Source organism: Galeopterus variegatus, unplaced genomic scaffold (genome assembly GCF_000696425.1).
Source record: "Galeopterus variegatus unplaced genomic scaffold, G_variegatus-3.0.2 Scaffold1617, whole genome shotgun sequence".
In the NCBI taxonomy this organism is placed as follows: Eukaryota; Metazoa; Chordata; class Mammalia; order Dermoptera; family Cynocephalidae; genus Galeopterus; species Galeopterus variegatus.
In genome coordinates this window covers 499367-523149 of record NW_007727728.1, presented here as the reverse complement: position 1 = coordinate 523149, position 23783 = coordinate 499367, and the positions used below count along the sequence as shown (strand labels likewise).

The 23783-nt window shown below is 51.9% G+C and overlaps 1 protein-coding gene across 1 annotated transcript; it reads right to left on the bottom strand.

Moving 5' to 3' along the window:
* Positions 1-5615: 5615 nt before the first annotated feature.
* On the bottom strand, positions 5616-12055 carry TAL1 (T-cell acute lymphocytic leukemia 1). Its single transcript, XM_008578004.1, has 3 exons — positions 11610-12055; positions 10216-10310; positions 5616-6070 (listed from the first exon to the last, which is right to left on the bottom strand). The coding sequence occupies exons 1-3, from the start codon at positions 12053-12055 to the stop codon at positions 5616-5618; spliced, it is 996 nt and encodes a 331-aa protein (XP_008576226.1).
* Between the last annotated feature and the right edge of the window lie 11728 nt (positions 12056-23783).

Genomic DNA, 23783 nt, shown 5'->3' with positions numbered 1-23783 from the left:
GGCTTTGCTGCTAACTCCCACATTTATAGTGACCTCCACCCCACCCCACCCCACCCCACCCTACCCCACCTGTATGATAAGTACGATAAGCAGGCTGCTGCAGCCCAGCCCAACAAAGCTTATACCATGTCCCCCACTCCCCTCCTCCACCAAAATCAGCCCAAGTACCTCTGACAGCCCAAGGGGCAGAGCTGCCCATCTGCGCCTGACCAGCCCAGGACCATGTTTTTGGCAGGCAGCTGGCATCTTTGTGGGAAAGACCTTGTCTCCCACCCATCTCCACTCTTCCGTTCCATGCTGGCCTCAAAACTGAGCTAGGAGAGTCCATTCAGGGGAACCTCTTCATCCAGCTAACATGAAAAGGGATCTGTGCCAGGCCCATCGTAGGGTGCTGGAGGCAGAGAGATAAATCAGATGAGGTCTTGCCCTCCAGGATCTTGTGTTTTAGTGGGGAAACAGATAAGTAGATGGATATTAGACAGCATTGAGTGAAAAGGGCCACAGGAAAGGAAGGTCCCTGGGGGCACGAAGGAGGAAGATGACCCCATAGAGTCAGACAGCTTCCTGGATGTTGAGGACAAGTTAACCAAACGAAAGGAAGGCGTGGAAAAAGGATGGGTAGACTATCCCGAGGAAAAGAAACCAAAGGTGCAAAAGCTCAGGGCCACATCAGGCAAGGCCCCAGAGTGCAGCCCTTTCCCTGTGGGGGTCAGAGGGTTCCCAGTGCCTCAAGGATGGCACTGTCCTGGAAGGCGGGAGGCCTGGTCTGTCCTGCGTGTCACTACGGGATGTGTGGTCCTGGAAGACTGTTTTCCTCCCTGGGCCTCAGTCTCCCCACACGGAGATGTGAACACTAGCCCAGACGGCCCCCAAGGGCCAGGCCAGCCTGGACATCCTATTGCCTCATAGTTTCTGTCTTGGTGGCCTTGGAGCTCACAGGCTCTTCCTGACGTCTCACCCTCTCCTGGGAAACATTCTTCTGGAAAAAGGGTGCTCCTCTCCTCCCATTATTCAGTTGTCCTGAAGAGTGTCCTGTGACCTCCATGTTGCTGAATCCAATCAGCACTTCCAGGCCTTTTCTTGCTTGACCGTTCAGCTGCCTTAGACTTGGCTAGCCACTTCCCCCGCCCCAAACACCCTTTTGCTTTAGCCTCGGAAACACCACACACTCTGTTTTTCTCCTACCTCTCTGACTGCTCTGTCTGTTTCTCTCTCTCCCAAGCCCTTAACGGCAGGTCCCTTCATCATACTGCTCCTCAGGTCTGTGAGCACAGGCCAGGTCCTGGGTCCACCATGACCAAGATTCATACCCAGCTCCCACTGGTCTCCACACCCAAGGGCTAAATCTCACCATCCTACCTGCCCAGGCACCTCCTTGTCCTGGGTCAGGGAGAGGCACACTTGGGATCTTCTAAAATCCAGGGAGCTTCTCTACAGGCCAGAGCATGATCCCCAAGCACTGCCTTTGCCTGTCTAGCTATGGCTGGAAGCTCTCTGAAGACAGGGGCAGCCAACCAATATCAGAGCCTGGCACAATGAGCAAGGCTTATCCCAAAGGAGCCCATTATCTGTAAGATCCTTAAATTTCCTTCTTGGCACAGCTTTAATACTTAATGCTAACTACTTTCTGACTTACTATATAATCAACGTATTTATCATAATTGTGTGTCTGTGTGTTTACTGTCTCCCCTGCTAGAATTTAAGCTCCACAAAAGCAGGGATCTTTGGGGCCGGCCCGGTGGCGCACTGGATAAGTGCGCCGCTTGGGAAGCGCGGCGGCGCTCCCGCCCGAGGGTTCGGATCCCACATACAGACCGGTTCCCGCTCACTGGCTGAGCGAGGTGCGGGGGCAACACCAAGGGTTGCAATCCCGTTGCCGGTCCCTGGTCCGGTACGGGGGCAACACTGAGGGTTGCGATCCGTTGCCGGACACGGAAAAAGACAAAAGACAAAAAAAAAAAAAAAAGCAGGGATCTTTGTTTTGTTCAATGCTAGATTTCCAGTACCTGGCCCATAGTAGGTTTTCAATAAATATTTGTTAAAGGAATGAAGAAAGGATTGTTGTTCCACTGGAAGTGCCTGCCTGACTACTGAAGTCCCTGAGGATCAACAGTCCATGTACAGTGGCCTCTCCAGACCCAGAGTTCCTGCCTCTGAACTTCATTCCCATTCCTGAGCCTCCAGGGAAGCCCTCCTGGGTGATACCAAACCTCAGCTCATGACTTCCGAAGTCATCAGACTCTATCCCTGAGCCAGCAATCCTCCAGAGCCAGGCATCAGAGCTACAGCTTTCATTAAGTCATCAGGGAACCCAGGGCCTCCTAGGATGAGACCTTAATCTGTCCTGAACCTACATAAAAGCAATTGCCAAGCCATGGAATCTGACCCCAACCTAAAAAGGGAATATCCCCCAGGGCTGCCTTGAGCTAAAAGCATGGATACTGAGGAGAGGAGGACCCTCAGTGAGGCCTGGCAGGGGGACAAGAATGGAAATCCTCCCCACCAGCCCTGCTCTCAGGGTAGGGGCTGGGATCCTACTCATTAAAAGGATAACTGAGTCCTGTAGGCTTCCCCACTTCAGGGGAGACCGGTCTTGCCATGCCTTTCCTTTTAATATCCCAACTCTCAGGCCTAGGGGTGCAAAATGCAAGCACAGAGCTTAGGCCCCTTTGTAAAACTTTTATTTAGAAATCTTCCCAATATATCCTCATATATATATATATATACACACATCATCACCACATGGGTTTTTTTCGCTAAAGAGTCACACGCCCACAGTGTTGGCCCCTGGGCTGTGAAAAGGTAAAGGTACCTGGAGCGGATACTCCTCTTCTGCAGAAAAATGCAGAGACCAACGTAATTCATCACATACAGTACGACACTGACAGAAAGTGCTGGGCCCGCCCACAGAAACAATGACTATGTACACGGGCAGGGGCAAGCCTTTGGTGGGGGTCACGTACCACTGAAATCACAAGTACGGCTAGACCCACCCCAAAAGGCCAAAATAGTTGTCAGCTGACTATAGATGCTGTGTCTTTTGTTTTATTTTTGGAAAAGAATAAAGGTTGTACCATCCTGTCATTTGCCACTACAAATAAAAGAATGTGAACTTTTCTTAAAAGATGTGATTCCCTCCGGTCGTTACATTCACCTTTGTTCTCAAAACATTTTTTTTTACCTTTACATTTTTTCCCTTTTGTGCAGATATTATTCTTGGAATGTTGCCATTTCTTTATGGGTAAGGAGGAGGCAGAAGGAGGAGAAGGGCATGGGGTACGGAATATGAAAATAAAAATTATGGATCTTCAGTGGCTTACAACCTAAATGACCCAAATGATGTGCAGCCAGGCAGACTGGCCCACTGCCCAGGTCCTGGACTCAGGTTGAGAAATGCCATTGCAAGATTGATATTGAGGGCAACAGAGCTCTTTATGGTTTCAAAACACTTCTACTTTCATGATCCCATTCAGTCCACTTCACAGCCCCAGGAAACAGGCCAAGCTTGGGTATTTATGAGAAACTGACACTTAAAGAAATACTTTATCCCAGTCACACTGTAAGTCTGAAAAAAAAGAGAAGCTTGAAAGAAGGAAGTTTGAGTTCCTGATAGAATGTGTGATCCATCTCATAAAGCCCATCCATCCATCCGCACTGTGGCCACCTTCCATTCCCAAGTTAATCCAACTGGAAAACAGACACACTTTAGAGCCCCGAACACCTGCTGCATCTTTAGACAAATGAGATTCCTCACAGCATCTTCCAAGCATTGGAAAGGAACCGATCCTAAAGTTCCACCAAAATATGATTTGGGAAGCCTGAAATGGGCTGGAGAGCCAGAGTGCTACAAAGGTTAACCATACTGTCCCCCTGCCCAAAAATTGAATCTCACAACCTAAAAGGAAGGGGAGAAGGACAGGGATTATTCCCTGCCTACATACACTGTACTTGAGGCCCCACCAGGGCAGGGGCAAGCCACTGCGCTGAAACTCAAAGCATGAGAGGGGCTTTCCCACAGCCACAGCAATGGGTTATTGCATGACAGGACAGGGCCATAGGACATTTTCCCTCTGACTTCAAAGATGGAGCTTGGTGGGACAGGGCTGGGGTGACTGAAGGGTATAATGACAAATATACAGGACTTCTGTGCAGTTTGTCCCATGGCTTGGAATGCAGGTCACAAGCAGGCCTAGCCTTAAGAAAACCACATCTCACCATCTAGATTGACACAGGAGACAAACGAGGGGGCAGTGTTCCACTCTACAAAAGGATTCTTCTCTTTACAAAAGGACTTGCAGTGGCTATTTCCTTAAAAGATAAAGGATAAGGATTCGCTTTACAAAAATTTCATGTACAACTTTTGGAGGAGGGCACTCCTATTGCATCAAATCAACCTCCCATACACACCCTTTATGACTGAAAGCTGCACAATAGAGAGGTGTTCAAGGTTCTATTAAGTGAATGTGCATATGTTTGGGTCTTAGCCAGGGCTTGTGGTTGGATTTCTCATGCCCATGAAGTAGGGCTATATCCTGGGTCACATCAGAGACCTAAAGATCCCAATAATTGAAGTCAAGCAAAAATCCCAAATGCAAAGAATTCACAGGACAGAGTTTGTGCACAATCCAGAACATAGAGCAGACCATCCACAAACAGACATCTTGTAGCAGAGAGATCCTCTAAGCATCTAGGAGAATGTGCAGACGGGGCTGCACGTCTACTCTCAGCACAACATGTGCCCACAGCACACTGGCATCTGCTCACCAGCATCAACAGTGATGTGTAGGAGTTGAAGCCCACATGCCCCAAATATCTCTTGCTCCACTTCACTCTAATATCATTTTCCCTTTCTCTGCCTTCACACAAAGCCCAACAGGACACGCTCATGGCTGCAGACTCGATCCTCACAGCCACATGATTAGGAAGGCAAGTCTCAGAGGGTAGAAAATAGAGCTTTGATCCCCAGGGCAAGAAGTAAGGGCTACTGGGTTTTCTGACCCTCTGGCCCAGCTAGTCGAGAGCAGGCTGTCCACTGGCCATCTTCATCAACCAGGCCCTGAAGAAGGCACCTCGAGGCTTGTGACTGCAGCAGCTGGCAAGCTGAATGGACCAACATGGGCCTGGGTGAAGATGGAGCTCAAGAAATGGGCAGCTATTGGGTACCTATATATTTGGACAGAGTGGCCACAAAAGCCACCCCAGCCAGCTTGGGAGGGGCTAAAGGCAAGGCAGAGGCTGCTGGATGCCTCAAGGGAAAACTAACAGCCCCAAGTCTCAGCACAAACAGGGCTCCCAAACTCCAGGCCAAAAGCAGTGACACTAGAGCCTCTTACTTGGGAAGTCTTTAGGGACTGGGGGAAGAGGGAAGACCGTGCCGTCTTCATAAAAAGTACCTACCGCTTTGCTCCATTTTTCTGTTCTCCTACTGAGGCAGGAAACAGAAAAGCCAGCCCCAGAGTCAGTTAGGGCTTCCCAAAGTTCACACATCAAGGAAAGTTTATCAAGTCCACTGCCCTGCTTCAGAGCTGCCTAATTCTCATGGCACCTGCCCTGAAGCCCATCATCCCAGAGGCCTAAGGGCACCTCCTGGTTGATCCTGGGTGGCCCCGGACCCATCACCGAGGGCCAGCTCCATCAGTGGCGGGCAGCATGGCAGGATGGAGGCTGCGGGCTGTATGCTTGGGGGCTGGCTCCTCTGTGTAGCTGTCCGGGCTGGCTGCCCCATCCAGGGAGCTGCCACAGCTGGAGTTGGGGGAAAGCACGTCCTGCAAGAGGTCATCTGGGGGCGCGCCACCCCCTCCCCCACCCCCACTCCCGCCAGTCCCCACCACAGGGTCCTTGCCAGGCTTGGCTCGCTGGGTGCCCTCCTCCTCCTGGTCATTGAGCAGCTTGGCCAGGAAGTTGATGTACTTCATAGCCAGGCGGAGGATCTCATTCTTGCTGAGCTTCTTGTCCGGTGGATGGGTGGGGATCAGTTTACGGAGCTCAGCAAATGCCCCATTCACATTCTGCTGCCGCCATCGCTCCCGGCTGTTGGTGAAGATACGCCGCACAACTTTGGTGTGGGGACCTGGAGGGTAGGAGGACAAGGGTTAGGAGAATGGGCTGGAGATCCTCCAAAGGAATCTCCATCCACTGGGACACATGGGAAACCCAGACTGCCTTTCTTTCCTTTTACTTAGGAAACACTCATTCTTAAAATCAAGTTCGTAAGTTTCCTCCTCTCTGAGAATTTCCCTCAACCCCTGCAGACAGATCTAACCAATCACCATGGTCCTACAGTCCCTTGATCTTCATCACTCTTGATTATTACTTATGTTTCTGACTTTATCTCCCTCTCTGGGCTGTGAGACATTTGAGGACAGGGACTATACGTCATCCATTCATTCATTCACTTGTGCCAAGAGGCCTTACAACAGTATTTAGGCAGACAGACTCTGGAGCCAGACTTTCTTGGTTCAATTCCTGACTATTAGCCACTAGATGAGTGACAGTGGGCAAGTTACTTAAAATCTTTATGCCTTAGTTTCATCATCTTAAAATGGAGGTAATATTAATAGTTCAAGTCATAAGATTGTTACATGGGTCTAGTACCTAACACAGGTAAAGAACTTAGGATAATACCTGCCTCCACTTAAACATTCAATAAATGTTGGCTATTATTATATAATTATTATATAATTATCCATTCATTAGTTTTTTATTCATAACCAAGCACTCTGCTAGGCACTAAGGAATAATGGTGAACAGACAGGGTCTCTGCCCTCAAAGAGTTTACACTTTAATGGGGATGAGAGATGATGAACAAGTACAAACAAATAAAAAAACAAACAGGGGGCTGAATAGTAAGTAAAAGACGAAAGGAGCTACTATGTTCAGCTAAGGTGGCTGGGGAAGGCCTTTCTGAGGAAGTGACATTTATAAGGTAAAAACTTAAAGTTGAAGAAGAGCCAGCCAGGCATAGGAAGGGAAGAGAAAGAAGAGTGTCCAAGCAGAGGGAATGGCATGTGCAAAGACCCTGGGCTGGAAAATGGCTGAAGCCAGCCGGGCTGGGGTAGTGTGCACAAGATCAGGGTGGGCAGGATCCAGATCCCATAAGGCCCTTCAGTAAGGTCTGGGGATTTTATTCTAAGGATGATGGAAAGCACAGAGTAGGGGCTTAGTAAATGTTTGCTGACGACCAATCATGGTGGCAGGTGGTGGGAAAGGACGGTAGAGCAGAGACAAGATGGAAAAGGCACCACTCTGTGGGCTGCTTCCCCCAGAACAGAAGTGGAGAGAGAGCCATGCACGGCTATAGCCTGAGGCTCTAGGCAGGCTTCCAAGGGCTGCCTCAGTCTCCCCATGTCTACAATGCACTGATTATGGCTTGCCACAATAGTCACTAGCATTCTACATACTAAGATTTACAGAACAGGGACAGACACTGGCACACATGTATTGAGCACATGTGGTGTAAAAAGCACTGCACTAAATGTTCAAGCCTAACCTGGGATTCCCAAAGCCAGGGGAAGACGGTGGTGGGCCCTGTTAGTGCTCCTGAGCTCCTGGGCTGGGGTGACTGATTCCCTCCCCAACACCAAGGCACAGAGCAGGGCTCATGGAAGCCCTCAGGAAGCTCTGTGAACTGCAGATACTGCCAGTCCTGGGATATTTATTTGCCCTCTTCCAGTAACCCCTAGAGCCAGATCTCAGAATGCGGCAACTTTGGTAGAGGAAGAGGAAGGGCTGAGACCTCACCTAAATCCCACTGCTCATTTTACAGCTAAGGAGACTGAGGCTAGGGCAGAGGCAGATCTTGCCCCAGTGATCAGTCTGTGAACCAGCTCGTCCATGCCAACACTTCCTGCTTGATGGTCTCTCTTTCTCTTTTACATACACACACACACACACACACACACACACACACACACACACACACACGTTTTCCCAGGGAGGACCACTCATGCCTTGCCCACAGCGCCTCTGAAGCTGTCTTTCCAAACCCTAGTAGGCCCCAGCCCAGCTGACTCTGCCAAAGGCCAGACCCAGGCTGGGAAAAACAGAGCACACCTGCTGGGCAGCCCTACCCTGGGCTGCCTCAGAGGAAATAACTTGCTGTTCTCGGGCCTCCAGGCCAGAGGGAGGAAGTCCCTCATCTGTGGGAGGACCAGTCCCTGTACCATGGCTAATGCTGGTGATCTTGAAGGAGCTCCTAGTTGTGGAGGGGGGCACTATGACTGCTGTTACAGCTAAAGCTAGACAGACTCCAGAAGGGGAGGTGGGTGGGGAGGAGGGAGTTAGGACTTATTACAAAGCTTAAGGCCAATGATATGAGGACGGTCCAGGACTCAGCTGTGTGACCTTGAGCAAGCTGCTTAACCTCTCTGAGCTTCAATTTCCTCACCTGTAAATTGAAAACAATATTAACCTCATGAACTTGTGGATTAAATAAAAATCATGTGTACAAAGTTCATGGCACATAATAGGCATCCAATAAATGGTAGCAATTATTGTTAAACCTGCCCTCTTTCCCCACCCTTTGAACAACTGCCTGAGGACTGCTCTCTGATGAGCAATGTACTGAGTACTAGGAGTGCAGTCATGAATAAGGGAGACAAAATCCTCATGTTAGGGAGGTCCAGTCTCCTGTGAAAGGGGACTTACTGTCCCCAAAACCCCTCCACAACTTCTTGACATGCAGGGAAAGTGGGGGTGAGCACCCACCAGTCCTCAGCACCTACTCCAAGTCAGGTCCTAAAAACACTTTATCCCATTGTACTCTCTTAACAATCTGGTAGGAAGTTATTTTTCTCCCCATTTTACAAATGAGGAAACTGAGGCCCAGAAAAGCTCAGTAACAGGAATCCGCATCAAGTCCTGACTCTAGATCTTGCATTAGTTCCACTTCTTGGACTCTTTTTGGTTCAGTCTCTGATTTCAAAGTCCTGTGGACATATCCTGCACCCCCACACCCTCCCCTTCACCTACATTTCTGCCTGTTCCTCTCTGGCTCCTCCCCAGAGAACCACCCCCTTTGGATACCTTCCTCTTTACTGAGTTGTCCATCCTCTGGTGTTCTCTGACTCTCTCTGGCCCTGCACTGAGTAGGTGCTCTGTAACTATTCGTAACATCAGTTACAATATAGGTAATAGCTTCCATATACTCCCGCACTCCCCCTCTTACCTCGCCCCCTTGCCCATCTCTTCTGCCTCTGTACACCCACCTCCCCTAGACTGGATAACCCATCTCCCATCTAGCAGCACTGGCATCCCCCATCACCCTTCCCTCTTGGCCCAACATGCCTATGCTCCAAGATGGTTGGGTCTTTTGACATCTGTTCTGTTGTCCGGACTCCAGCCATCTTCTCCAGAACACCACAGAGTGCTCCACTCCAGAAGCTTGAGCTCCATACATATATCCCTCCTGCCGGCTCTGAGCAGAAAGCCCAGCCTGGCTCTAAAGCCACAGGTGCCCTTCCTACAGGAGCCCTGCTGCAGACAGGCTGAAGCCCTGGGAGCTGAAGAGCCTGCTCTCCTGCCCCCTGGTGCTGGGACCCATCTACTACATCAGGTCAATCCTGGGAAGGGGGCATAGGGGGTGTCCTCTCACCACTCGTCCAACCCCTTCCGACAAGTTCAGGGCCAAAGAATATTCAGAGTTCATTGTAATAGCCCTGAGGCCCTTCTGAAGGAAATCAAGGGAGCAGGATAGACTTTACAGCATCAAGAAGGGAACTCCAGGTCTTAGCCCAGAGTGTATAATAGGGGACAAATGGGACCCTCAATGTAGGGACCTGGAAGGAAACCTCGAAGGTGCAATTCTAGTCAGGGAAGAGACTGCATAGATGACTAGAGAAGAGGTGCCAGGAACCACTGAGGGTCAGTGCCTAGTGTGTTTCTGCCCTCCTGAGGGGATCCTTGCCAGCATGTAAGAAGGGTGCCTAGAGTGGGGACTAGAACTGAATCTAGAGGTTTGGACTAAGCTCCACTGTGTGTCCCTATCCCATGTCCCCTCTTGCCAGGACTGTGAGTGTGGCCCTCCCAGCCCTACTCATGCTTTAGCTAGTCCCAGCTCAGTTGCAGGGTGAAGGGCTTTAGCAATTAGGGATCCCTAGGTGGCCTGCTCATTTACTATTTACGTAAGATACCTACAGAGTAGTCCCAGATGTTCCCTCCTGCAGTCTCTAAGTAGCATGAGGGGTGGGTACAAAGGTGGGGGTGCGGTAGACTCACCATCAGTAATCTCCATCTCATAGGGGGAGGGTCTTCTCTTCACTCGGTTGTTAGTGGTGAACATAGGGAAGGCATCAGGCTCCCCAAAGAACCCACTGTAGGAGGGAGCAGGCAGATCACAAGATCACACTTTGGGTGCAGGGGAGAAAGAGGCTCCTGAGGCTCCCCGCTGTCTTGAGCCCCCCACCCTTGGGAGGGCAACTCTGCTCCCTTCACACTTGAACTGAGAATAGAAGGAGCATTAAACACACAAAAACATATGTACACAAACACAGGATGCTACCACTTTCGGTCCTGAGACAAGAAAAGGAAGGAGGGGCTGCATATCCACGCACCCCTCCACACACACACAGAAGCAGAGGTGAACACATGGAGCAAACACAAAAATGAACGCACACACCCTCCACCACAGACAGACACTCTCCTGCCCCAGAAACAAGCACACAATCCGCACAGCCACCTCCACTCCCAAACAGGTGCCCACACAGACAGAAGTGGCCTTCACACCTGATGGTGTGCAACTCTAGCACCACAAAGGGGCACACTGTCCCCTCCCCGCAACCTCGCTGGGGCCCCATGGGACTGTGGACAGACAACGGACAGGAAGCCCCGGCTCCCCACCGCTGACATGCTCCATGCTACTCTCTGCCATTATCCACTCTGGGTTCTTGACAGCTCTTTCTCAAGGTCTCCCACAGACTCACTGACTGTCCCACACTCTCTATCCCTGCCTTATCTTCCTGTCCCCATGCCAACCTTGCCTCCCTCTCTCCACCATCGCGGAGGCCCCAACAGAAAAGCGGATGCCCTCACACAAAGGATGCCCTCCGGGGCCAGAGACCACAGCTAGGGGCAGAGGGATTGGGAATGGAGGGACAGATCATTCCTCAGGTGGACCTCCGCAGAGAGTCAGAGGAGGGTGCTCTCTCTCAGATCCTTATCTCTTGCCTGTCCACCTGGTGCTTCAGCTCCCAGAAGATTTCACACCCTCCGAAGCAAACATCCACCTGTGCCTGGTACTCACATTCAGTGGACTCCCTCCTACCTACCCCCACAACAGCACCGCACGGCACACCGTGCTTCTACCCACACCTAGCCACGTGCCTGCACCCCGAAGTCGTGCACTCCCTCTCCTCGGCTTCCTCACACCCGTGCAAGCCGCACAGTCACATCTGCTCCAACTCACACACAAGCACACACTCTCTCACAGAGGGCTCCTTTCTGACTCGCGCACGGGGGCTCCAGCCTCTAGGCTCTAAAGCGACCTCCTCTCTTCCCGCGCTCCACCCGCGCAGCCGGGTGGGCAAGAGAGCAGCCCGCCTCCAAAGCGCAGAAGGGGAGCCCGGCTACGGGTGGCCTCCCTGCCCTTCCCGCCCCTCCGGCCTGGCCCTGACCTGCCAAGTGAGGCCAGCGGCGGGCTGAGGCTGTAGAGCAGCGTGCGGCCGGGGGCGGCGGGGGCCGCCAGCACGGGCGGGCTCAGCTGCACCATTCGGCCGTCGCCCGGCAGCTCCGCGGAGTTCGGGGCGGGCGCGGGGGCCGGGGCGGGCCCGGGAGGTCTGCACAGCTCGGTGGTGGGCACCCGTTGTCGCGCTTCGGCCGCTGCCGCGTCGCGACCCTTTAAGTCTCTCACGGCGCCGCCCCCACCGGCGGGGCCGCCCCCAAGGCCCCCGCGCGCGCCCAGCTCGATGACTGGGGGCTCCGCAGGGGCCGCGCGGCTCGTCTCCTTGGCGACGCCGTTCAGCAAGACCAGGTGCGGGGGGGCCATGCGAGCCTCGGTCGCGTCCCGTTCCTCTAGCGGGGGGTCACTGCGTGCCGCCTCGCTCGGCGGCTGCTCCGTCATCCTACGGGCAGACAGACAAGCGGACGCCCGCTCTGACAAACGCCCCGGCCCACGGAGGCGGGGTGGAATGAAGAGCAGAGAGAGGACCTCATGCACTAAGACGTGAGAAGAGGCGGACAAATTTAGCTTCACGTGGATACACAGCCGCCCTCCGACCCTCAAAGAGCCTCAAAGCCTGGCGGGGCGGGTATAGGGAGGGAGGGAAAGGGGGTCTCTGGATTGGGAGAAGAGGGCCAGGTGCCCGGAAGACACAGAGACTAGGGGCCAACAGGACAGAGATGGGGAAAGACGATAGCGACACTGGAAGAAAAGGAATACAGCTAGAAGAAACACAAAAGGAAAATAAGGAGGAAGGAAATGTACAGAGAGGCAAGAAAGAAAGATCACCCCTGTCCCCATTCTCAGGCCTCAAGGAAAGAGGAGGGAACAAATCTCCAACCGCGTTCCTCCTGCTCGCCTTTGGTTTTGGCGGGGAATCTGTCAGGCAAAGATGGGGTGCTTTTGGAACCTTCTTTCTTTCTCAGCAATACCCCCCCCCAGCCTTCTGCCACACACATACACCCAGAAACCTGGTAGGGTGGGAGGAGGGAATAAAGGAATGGAGGCCACAGGGACTGTGCTCCACTCTGCCAGAGCTGGCAGAGAATAATCCAGAGGAACTAGCTCCCTGCATACGCACATATTAACCAACTGGGAGGGAGTGTTTGTCTACACTAAGCAAATCCACCATGTATTCTGTGCGGCTGTTTCTTCCCACCCTGACCAGGAGATGGAAGGTCACCAAGGGAAGAAGATGATCCTAGTCCTACCTCTCTGCTCACTCCAGGACCCCATTCTGCTCAGCTGGACTCAGAAGTGAGATTGGGTCTAGAAGGGAGACCTGGCTGAGAGAGTATGCAGCCCAGGCATTCAAAGGGTGTCCCTGATGCCAGTGGGGTCTGGGATGCCACCCAAGAGCAGGATATGGTGTTACAAAAGGCCCTTGAACTCTTCCAGTCCATCCCCACCCTCATCACCTGCCTTGGTGTTCTTCTCTGGGAAATGGAAGGAATACCTTTATGCATTTAAAAGCACTGTGCAAATGTTCGAGTAAACCTTATTATTGACAAAGAGAATGGGCCAGCGAGGGGACTGCTTGACCTAAAGTCACCCACAGCCTACCTGTGACAGCTAGACCCGAACTCTGGTCTCACTTTGACTGCTCTACCCTCCCATATATACCCCTGGAGCCAGGAAAACTCCCACTCTCCCCTACAACCATACTCCAAGATGATGGCAGCCGCTCCACTTCCCACAAGTGTGCTAGGGTTCTTCCATCACCTGGCTTCATCTTGATAAAGCCGGCTGGCAAGAACCAAAACAGAAAAAAAACATAAGACTCAGGGTTCAGAGTTTGGGGATGCTGTGAGTTGTTTGAATAAAAAAATAAAATTAATATACAATCAACTCGATAGGCTTCATAATTTGTCCAAAACAAGATTTCCGCTCTCAGAATTATATAATTGGGGTACTTTTAAGCAGAAAATAAATACACAAAAATCCAATTTAGCCTCAAGCAGAGTCCACCTAATCATTCAGGGCAGCCATTGAGCTCTATTCTGTCACTGCAATGCTCTGACCCAGTCTTCCTGGGAATCATCCCTCCCACCCCAGAAGGGAGACTGGATCTTCCACCGCCTCCTCTGGAGCGCAACTCAATTACCGCCACACATCCAAGCTGGCGGAGAATCACAATTCAGGTTGTACGCCTGCTCTGGGTCTGCCAGCCCCCCAGGCTGAGCCAGAAATGACAAAATTCCCCGAGACCTGGTGCACATGAGCCACAAAGGCAATGGGTCTGCGACGCTTCATTGGAAGCGAGTTTACTATTATGGAGGAAACAATAGAACTGTATCCACAGACTATGACCACCAAGACACCATGGCCACTGAAAATGCCCCAATTATACTAGCCAAGTCCTCCTGGTTCCCTGAGGCAGTTTAATACGCCAGAAATATACCAGCCCCTGGCCAACCATACAAACCCCACGGTTCTGGCTCTCTCCTACCACACTGTTCCAAAGCACCAGTGTGCACCCAGTCAGCCACGCGTGTTTCAGCCCAAGCTTCTGAGTGATAAATGGTGTGCACTGCAATTGTAGACTGAGCTGAAGCTCTATGACACACTCGTACCCTCTAATTAATTCTGCGGCTCCAGTAGGGGCCGGTTCCCGACGGGCAAGGGAAGCACATATTTCAGATGAGTTGACTCTGGCCCCAAATGCCTTCTCCAGACGCCTATAAATATCCATATCTCCAAAGTTCCCTGTGAGAAATGTAGGACTGGCCCAAAGGATCTATGGCCGACCTCTTCCTGTCCCTCCTGGACCTCAGAAAAACCCAGCTGGCTCTTCTGCAACCAGTATCACCCAAGCCAGGGGTCCATTACCCAAGGAGCCACCAGAGAACTCACAAGCACCTACGGTTGTTGGGGACTACACTGCATCACTTGGCTTCAGTTAAGATTATAGAGAGGAAAGCCTCAGCGATTTTTATTCATTTGTTTTTTGGGGGGGAGGATTGAAGAGGGGGGCATAGGTTTCAAACTGAATTGCACTAGAGTATTCGACCATTACAACTCCCCTCTCTTTGTGCAGATGAGAGCCAGCTTGCATCCCACAACACATCTCATCTCCAGTTGCCAGACGGCGGGAACGTTTTGTGTGTGCCTGAACAAGACTGGAGATCCCAGGAGCTCCTTCTTGCGGGCAGGCAAGGGGTCTGGAACAGCTCCCAATTCCCAGCAGAGCACCACACAGAGAATTTCTTAGATGAAAAAAGCCTCAGCCTTGCTCTGGGCTAGAGCCACCGCCTTAGACTCAGCCTCCTGTCCCTCCTTATCGCACCCGCACCCACACCCGCATGATATTCTGGGGGAGCCTCAAGCCTGCACCACAACCAAGCCAGCCAGTGAACAGCACCAATGTCTCGGCTGCTAGGATCACAGAGGGATGTTCCAACACGGCCCTGCCCTAGGCCTCAGGCTCTGGGTCAGGGCCCACCCGAGTCTGTTCTGCCTAGCTAGGATGGCTGCGGCCTTCTTCCTGCCTAGCTCTGGGCACAACCTACACCACCCGGATATAGCTGTCCCAAAGTTACTGGCTTTGTTAAAAGTCCACGAAATCCAGACCGATGGGAGCGGCCTGGAGCACTAAGCCCAACCAGCTGGTCTTACCCAGAGCCGGAAAAAGGAAAGGGCCCTGCTGGAGGCCACAGAGGTAGCTAGCCGCAGTCAGATCCCCCATTCCCAGCCCTGGGTTGGTCCTCCCTTCCCCCATCCCCAATCTGAGACGGTTCTCTTCTGTCCTGAGCCTCCCCCACCCCAGACCGAACACAAGTCCTTCGTGGACACTGTTTGCACCCACACCATCCTACCTTCCTACTCACCTGGAGCATATTTAGAGAGACCGACCCCTCCGAATAGGATCTCCGCTCCTCCGCCAGATAGGGGCGGAGGTCGAGGGTGTGGACGGGGTCTTTGCTTTCCCCCGGTCTCGCTGAGAGGCCAGCAGTTAGGTTGTGGTGTGGTCCTGGGCGGTCAGACGCGCCCAAAGCGAGTTTCCAGGAAAGATGGGGGTGGAGAGAAATAGGGAGGGCGAGAGGGAGGGAGGGAGAGAGAGAAATGGGGGTCAATGGCTGGGAATTACCTCATGTCCCCCGCCAACCGGCCCACGGAATCGCGAACAGCTTTCCACCCCCAACCTGCAGGTGTTTGAAGCCTGTGCCCCACCCCGTAAAAAAGAACCAACCCTACACCTGACCAATCAGGAATAACGCTTATTCCAAAAACAACCACCCTTCCCGGCAGGCTGCCTAGAACATTTTCGAACCCTCCGACTGGAATCGGTCTGGTTCAGTGTGGCCGAGTTTGTTTTCTAAGCACGGACGAGTCTACGCGTTCGGCTCGGCAACCTGGGCCAGACCCGGTCTGCCGCCACAGCACCAAGGGGCAGTCGCGGGCCTGACGTGGATGCGTGGGGGGATGTGTCGGGAAAGGCGACTAGATCAGTTGGTCGGTGGGACAGAACCTTGGAGTCTTTCTATTCTCTCCATGACCCCCATCTACCCACCTCCAGCCTAAATCGAAACCAGAACCTGATTGCAAGGCCTGTACTTTCCCGCAGGAATGGAGTCGGAACGGAGGGGGTGGGGGGTATCCGATATATTCAGGTCCCTTTTTTCTTCCTACTGATTAAGAAAAGAAAGAGCGAAAGGAAGGAAAGAAAGGAGAGAAAAAGAAAAGAAACGAGACAGAGGGAAAAATAAATAAAGGGGCGAAATCCCCTACCTTCCCCTACGCCACCTTTACAAAACGATTTTCGATTTCTGGGGGGTTAGACAGAATAGGGGAGAGTTCTGATAATTTGTTGCAGCAATAAAGGCGAAAGGGAAGGATGGTAAAAAACAAACCCGACACTGCTTCCAAAGGTATACGTAGCGGGATTTAGTTTGCTTTTATTTTCTCCCCAGTGGGTTTAGTTTAATTTGCCTAAATCGCCCAGTTTAGGATCACACATCGAAAGTCTAGGATTAATTGCGAAGGCCTCCTTCTTTTTGCCACGGCTTTGATGGAAATACAAAACTAATTCTTCCCTGGGTTTCAATCCAATGCGGTAAATTTTCTTTCTCCTCTTCTAATTCAAATGGGGAGAGGATGAAAAGAAGGGGAAAATCCACCCATTCCCGGGGTGTTAGTTCGGGATTTATGTTTGTCTATGACCTAGCCTCTGTATCCATTCCTCTCTTCATTTTCTCTCTACCCCAAACCAGCAACTTAGAAAACAGAGATGGGGGCAGCGGGGAGGGACCGCACTGCTTTGTTCTCCCTCCAAAGAAGCTAAAAAGAACAATCTGCTTCGTTCTTGGACGATTATTTTAATTAAAATACGATGTTAATAATGGTGATTGTGGTGATGAAGGCATCAGCAATCACAATCACTGGCAAAACAAAAGCCTTTCACTGACCTCGGGCCTCCAGAGCCCGGACTTGGCCGCGGTGACCGGTCACCGATGCGAAGGGTACTGGACCCAAGCGGAAATGTCGCTCACTGAGGAGAGAGTGGGAAAATGTTCCCCAGTGGTGATCCCGAGGGTCCCCACCCGACGCACGAGGCCCTGGAGAATGCGCCCATTGTCCTTTCGGCGCCTCTCCCCCAGATCCCGGCGGCCGCACCCGCGAAACTGACCAGAAATGGACGAGGCCAGCGGGAGTGCGGCAGGAACCGAAGCCCGCGGCCACCGGCTTGAAGACGCGGGCCTCAGCGAGCGCTGCTCAGCCTGGAGCCTCCAACTCACCAACGCACCCCTCCAACACCAAGGCACAGCCTGGCCTCCGGACAGAGCAGCCGCCGACCGAGCTCTGTCTGCCCATCCAAGCCAGCACTGACTCCCGAATACATCACAATTTGGAATAAAACGTGAAATCCCGCTCCCCGCCCCCATGCCGCCACCCCCACCAGCGCCTCGATCTCTCGCGGGCCTTCCCCCCACTCCCGCCCTCAGCGATTTGCAAATGCCACCTCCAAAGGACACAAGCACACAGGCACACAATTCAGTGCGGACAGGACCACACACGGTCCAGCCACATAGAAAGGAAGCGAATCCCCACGAGCTGACACGGTCAGACCCGCACACTGTCCAACACGACACAACGAAATCAGTCAGATGCAGTCGTTCACGGACACACAACCCAACACAGTCAGAGTCACACACGCCCAACATATTAACGAAATCACCCAAACGCAATCGCAAAGGCCACACAACCCAACGCCCAGAATAGGACCCCTGATGAGAAAGCAAACGAACGTAATCATAGTCAACGAAGAAAACGCAGAGGGGCCTCGAAACGTCCAAATCTACACACCCAGACAGCGCAGACACCACCACACTCGGACGCACCCCCTCTCCCTGGCAAGGCCACACTGGGCAGCCGTCCCCGTTGGCCCAGCTCACACACACGCACTCACAACCCCACCGCACGCACACGACCACGGAGAAGAAATGAAAACCAACCACCGCCTCGCGCATTTCTGTATATTGCGTAAAGAAAAGGGGGAAGGAAGGAAGAGAGTGTCCGAGGCGGGAGGGGCGGCGGCGGTGGCGAGGGCGGCGGCGTCTGTGGAAAATGCCCCCCATCGAAAAAGGCCGAGGGGAAAGGCGCGAAGACCTCTTCTGCGGGCGTGGGGGAAAGAGGGAGGAAATTGCTGAGGAGTTCGCGGAAGGCCGGCTGCTTTTCCCTCAGAAAAAGGCCAGAATGCTCACGTTTTTCCGCGGCGGGGGCACGCGCGTGGCCATTTTGCGGCCGGTCCTCAGCGGCGAGGCCGGCCCCTCCCGCCCCCTCCCGCCCGCCCGCGCGCCCGGCTCCTCCGCGGACGCGCTCTAATCCCGCTCACGTCCGAGGCCTCGTTAGCATGGGCCGAGGCGCGCCGGGGCCGTGTGCGCCGCGGAGATAAGGCACTGCCGCGGGTCCGCCCGCCCCCGATAAGCGCCCCGGCCATTATGGGCCAAATGATTCATTTTAATTTGGCAGTTTCACCGGAGGGAGTGGGGACTGGTTGCGCGACGCTGGGACCGGCCCCGGAGTGCGTCGCGGAGAGAGTTGGCCGCGCTGTCTAGGACCCAGCGGGGCCAGCCCCCATTTCTGATTCCGAGGCCTTTCGGGAATTTCGGCTCCGACAACCTCAGTCCCTAGGCTTTCCCGACACCTTTCTTCTGCGACTGTCACCTCAACACTCTATCTCTGCCTCTGAAGACCATCACGACACCAAAACCATCACCTCCCAACCCTTCCTTCCTCATTTATTCTTTCTCTCGTATCCTAGACACCCACATTTTAATGGGCAGTTACCCGTGTCCCGGAAAGCTCCCCAGCTCGTCCCTGAGCCACCATCCCCTTTGGCCCTGGCCCCTTTCTGCTCTAAAATGGAGCCGGTAGCTCAAACCCAAGGGGCCCTACGGGGCTGAACTGATGTCAATAGAGAGATTAAAATGTCCGTTCTGCTGGGTTTCAGGCTGAGCCCAGAGCCCAGCCACACCGCTTCCACATCATATATAAATATATACATTTTTAAAAATTAAAAGTGTGTGTGTGTGTGTACATACAGCTGGGCCGGTAAGCACCTGACATGAAGCACGGTTCTAAGCATTCTACAAATACTAACTCATTTAATCTTTATAAACAATTCTGAAAAGTTGGTGGTATTATTACCCTCAATTTACAGATGAGAAAACCGAGGCACAGAGAGTAAAAGTAGCTTTCCTAATACCACATACCTAGTGAGTGGTGAAGCCTGGGTTTGGCACCAGAGCCTTCTCTGGAGTCTAGAAGATGAAGAGGGGCCCCTCGAACCTAGGCTGGGATGAGAAATTTGGACTCAATTCATTGCAGGGGCTAAGATCTGTACTGTGGGGTAGGAATCTGAATTCAGAGTGGCTGGGGCTCAGCCTGTGGAGGGTATCTCAGTTATTTCTTTCAAGGTGGAGTGGAAAGCACAGGCTCAAATTTTGGTCACTTAGTTCGGAACCTCAGTTTCCTCATCTGTAAAACAGGGAAATAATACCTATCTCACAAAGTTGGGAGGGTTAAATAAAATGACCTTTAAAAGGTAGTGGTGAGGGTGATAATGTATGGAAACTTACCCAGCCCATGGCCTGGGACAAGGTCATATGCACCTGCATGTGAGTTCTGGTTATCATCATAGAGAAGAAAACTAAGGCACAAAGAGATGGAACTTAGCCAAAACTTACAGTGACCCAGAGAAAAAGCTAGGACCCAAATGCTGGTGTCCAATTCCTGGTCTATAACACTTCCTACCATGCTACTCTGCTTTGTCCTTCTGGTATCTCTGGTTTTGAACTCCTTTTGGAGCCTGAGAACTGGGGAAAAGCCCCTAGTCTGGTCACAGACTGAATCCCAGTCAAGGACTGAGCCCAAAGTGTGGCCCTAGTCTGAGTTCTGGCCCCTCCTTGGTCATCAAGACAACTGTCTGAGAAGATGTGGTTAATTCAGTACAGACTGTCCCCTCTGTTCCTCTTGTGCTCTCTGATGGAAGTCAGGCTGCCAGGTGGATACAGATAACTTTCACAGAATCCTGTGGTGGAAGGGCCACCCGTGGCCTGAGATAGAGTCTAATTCTTGCCACAGGCCCTTGCCTTTGCTTGGCTGCCTCACTCAGTAGAAAGAGTGGGAACTGTATAATTCTGAGCTTGAAACCCAGCTCTGCCATTCTTGGGCTGTGGTACCCTTGGGCAAGTCATTTGTTTCTGAGCCTCTACGAAAAGAGGCTAGACGTTTTCACATGGGAGAGTGCAGCTGGGGACTGCTTCCCTGAGAAAATGAGGCCTGGACTGAGATCCAAGAGTGGGGTTTGGGAGGTGGGGAGAAGAGTGAGCATCCAGAACTTTCCAGGCAGGCTGAGGAACCAGCTGGGCAAGGGCTGAAGCAGGCCTGTCGGTTCATGATAGTAACAAGGAGAGTCCAGTGTGGCTGGAGGAAGTCTGTGGACAATTTAAAGGATTTGTGGGAGCCATTTTGTTTGGTTAGTTTGAGGGTAGAATCAGATTTGCATTTCTAGAAAGCTCTTTGGCTGCAGTGTGGCATAGTGATGTGAATGGTTGGGAGAGACACTGGAGACCAGTTCTGGGGCCAATGCAATGGTCCAGCAGAGGGGGATTAGAGCTTGGACTACTGTGCTGGAAGAAGAGATGACAAGAGGTGAGTGAAGATGACATGTATTTAGGATATAAAAATGGGTTTGTAAGAATTGGATTTGGGAAATGAGGGAGAGAGAGGAATCCAAGGAAACCCCAGGGTTTCTGGCTGTCATGTCTGGCTGGATGGCTAGATGGTTGTTATGCGTTTGATTTTGAACTCCAGTTTAGTTGCCTTTGGGGCATCTGCAGACTGTTGCTTATTTTACACACACTAAATGACCCTGCTGGACACCTCCCAGGGCTGTGGTGAAGGAATATGGATAGGTGGAAAGGCTTTTGTCAACCCTGTGGCAGAAGATGTGCCCCGGCACATCTGTCTGCGAGACCCAGGTGACGTTCACCATCCCCAAGTCCACACATAAGCCCATCCGTGAAGTTTCAGATTCTGACAGTGTGGCAGCCGAGCAGACCTCGTCCCCCAAACCCCGCCTGGGCTGGGGGCTTGTGACATCTACACCCTTCCCCTCTCCTGTTTCCGAAGGTCGGTGGAAAAACGGAAACTGCGTGCTAAGCGGTGCTTCGCCCGAAATAGCATCTGGTGCCTGGCGGTCAGCGCGTTGTTGTCCATGAGCGAGTGACGCTGCCCGCAGCCCAGCCAGGAAATGCCACCCCTCCTCCACCCGCCCCAAGCAGGGCCTCAGTCGGGCAGGAAACCCGGAGCGCCTGGGGGTGGGGTGGAGGGTGGCGAGGAGGGAAGGGAGGTTGGGACCCAGACTGGTAAGCCTGGAGTCTGGTCCCAGGGCAGCAAGCGCCAGGGGCAGGAGAGCAGCGTAGCTAGGCTTTGAGCCTCAGGCCGTCGTCCCCACCCCCGCCACCAAAGGCTGCGTTCTCCCTAAACCCCAAAGGCAGGCTTAAAAAATTTTTCAAGTGTTCGTGCCTACCCGGTCTCTGGCACTGGATGATCTCTGAGCTATCTCCTCCAAGCTTGTCCTCCAGAGGAATGCAGTCGGTGTGTGTGCACTCTGAGGGGCAGCAAAGTTTATTTTTAACAAATTTGTCATGCGGTTTCTATGTGCTAGGTACTGTCCTAAGCGCATCATAAATATTCAGTTCATCTTTACAACAGCCCAGTGAGATAGGAACTACTATTAACTCCATTCTGTAGGTAGCGCAGAGAGGTTGAGCAACTTACAGAGAACACAAAGTTGGTAAATGCTGGAAGCACAATTCATACCTAGGGCAGCCTGGGTTCAGGCCTTAGTGCCTCCAAGGGCAGCAGAGCAAGTACAGTGGTCCGGCAGACCTGAGCTCCTATCCTGCTCCCCCACTTGCCAGCTGTGTGAGTGTAGGCAAATGACTTAATCCCTGAGTTTCACTTCCTTTGTCTGCATACATCATACTGTTTTGTAAGCTCCTAAATGATCCATCTGCTAACTGGACAGCTGACACACTGAAGGTAGCATGGGAAGCTCAGGTAGCTGTATGCTTCCAGAGGCCCCTAAACTGAGCATTGCTAGATTTAGCAAATAATAATATAGGACACCCAGTTAAATGCGAAGTTCAGATACACAACAGATAATTTTTTTGTTTTGTTTTTAAAGATGAGCGGTAAGGGGATCTTAATCCTTGACTTGGTGTTGTCAGCACCACGCTCACCCAGTGAGCAACCGGCCATCCCTATGTGGGATCCGAACCCGTGGCCTTGGTGTTATCAGCACCGCACTCTCCCGAGTGAGCCACGGGCCGGCCCAGTAAGGATTATTTTTAATGGTAAAAACTCTGATTTGAAGTTGTCATTATTTCCCCCCTACACTGCCATGTCACCAGTCTCCCCATTTTTGTCCCTTGCCCTGGAAGAACCCCTGCCCCATCAGTAATCAGGCCTGAGCCCATAATTTCTAGCTTGAAAGTCACTTCTATGCTTCCAAACCCCAGCCCTGCCATCAGAATTTTTAGGAATGGAAGAGACTTCATTGTAATACAGTGATTCTCAATGAGCGTCACCTGGGAACTTGTTAGAAAAGCAAACTCTCAGGCCCCACCCCAGGCCTACTAAATCAGAAACTCTGAGTGTGAGGACCAGCAATCTGTGTTTTCATGAGCTTTCCAGGTGATTACTTATGCACAGAAAGATTTGAGAACCACTGCTCTAGTTTACAGCCCCCATCTGTAGCAAAGACCAAAGTAAAATAATTGTGTTAAGAAAGCACTGTGCTCTCTAATGTTTCAAAGCCATTTTCCTTTCCCTACCCCATATTTCTTCCACCAGCATCCAGAAGACCAAAACTGCTTCCCAAATTTTTGGAGAGGATAGTGTGAATGCTGTCCATCCTCACAAGCAGAAAAACCCTAATGACTTTGACATCAAAGGTTTTACTCCCAGAGCTGTTAGAAAACGTGCACAGCCACCAGCTCTCTGGCTATGAAACAGTTGTTGATGGTCACTGAGACAGGGCCCTGGCCCATGTGTACACAGAAATACATGTGGATGGGACCCCTGGACCCCTGGACCCCTGGATCCCTGAAGGGGACTGTATGTACTGAGCACCTGCTGTGTGCCTGCACTGCTCCAGGCTTCTGCCTCTTTTCTGTCATTTGATTCTCCACAATAACCCTGCCAAGCTGCTAGTGTGATCCCCACTTTAGAGATGAGGAAAGAAGCTCATTTCACCCAAAGTCACTGAGCTGGTATACACCCAATTCAGCTTGGCCCCAATATCCTCTCCATTCCTGCTTGCTGTAATGAGATATTTGTTACTTTGGAAGAGCTACTTTGAAATCTTGAACACTTTGGATAGCAAGCATCATGATATGTTTTGGTTTAAATCCCTTGTGACTCAAGAAGATAAACAACCAAAAATCTCGTGAAGATATGCTCAAACTTGAATTAGGGAAATGTAAATTAATACCACAATGAGATACCATGACACATCCACTGAAATGGCTAAAATTTAAAAGACTGACAATATGAAGTACCGGTGAGTATGTGGAACAACGGGAATATTCAGATATTGTTATAAGGAAATGCAAAAGTTACT

What these genes read in the sequence shown, in the direction of transcription:
- TAL1 (XM_008578004.1), bottom strand. Translation starts at nt 12,055, where the DNA reads ATGACGGAGCAGCCGCCGAGCGAGGCGGCACGCAGTGACCCCCCGCTA. An exon ending in CCGCTGGCCTCACTTGGCAG is followed by an intron (nt 10,311 to 11,609) that starts GTCAGGGCCAGG and finishes TCCCTCCTACAG; the next exon opens with TGGGTTCTTTGGGGAGCCTG. An exon ending in TGAGATGGAGATTACTGATG is followed by an intron (nt 6,071 to 10,215) that starts GTGAGTCTACCG and finishes CCTACCCTCCAG; the next exon opens with GTCCCCACACCAAAGTTGTG.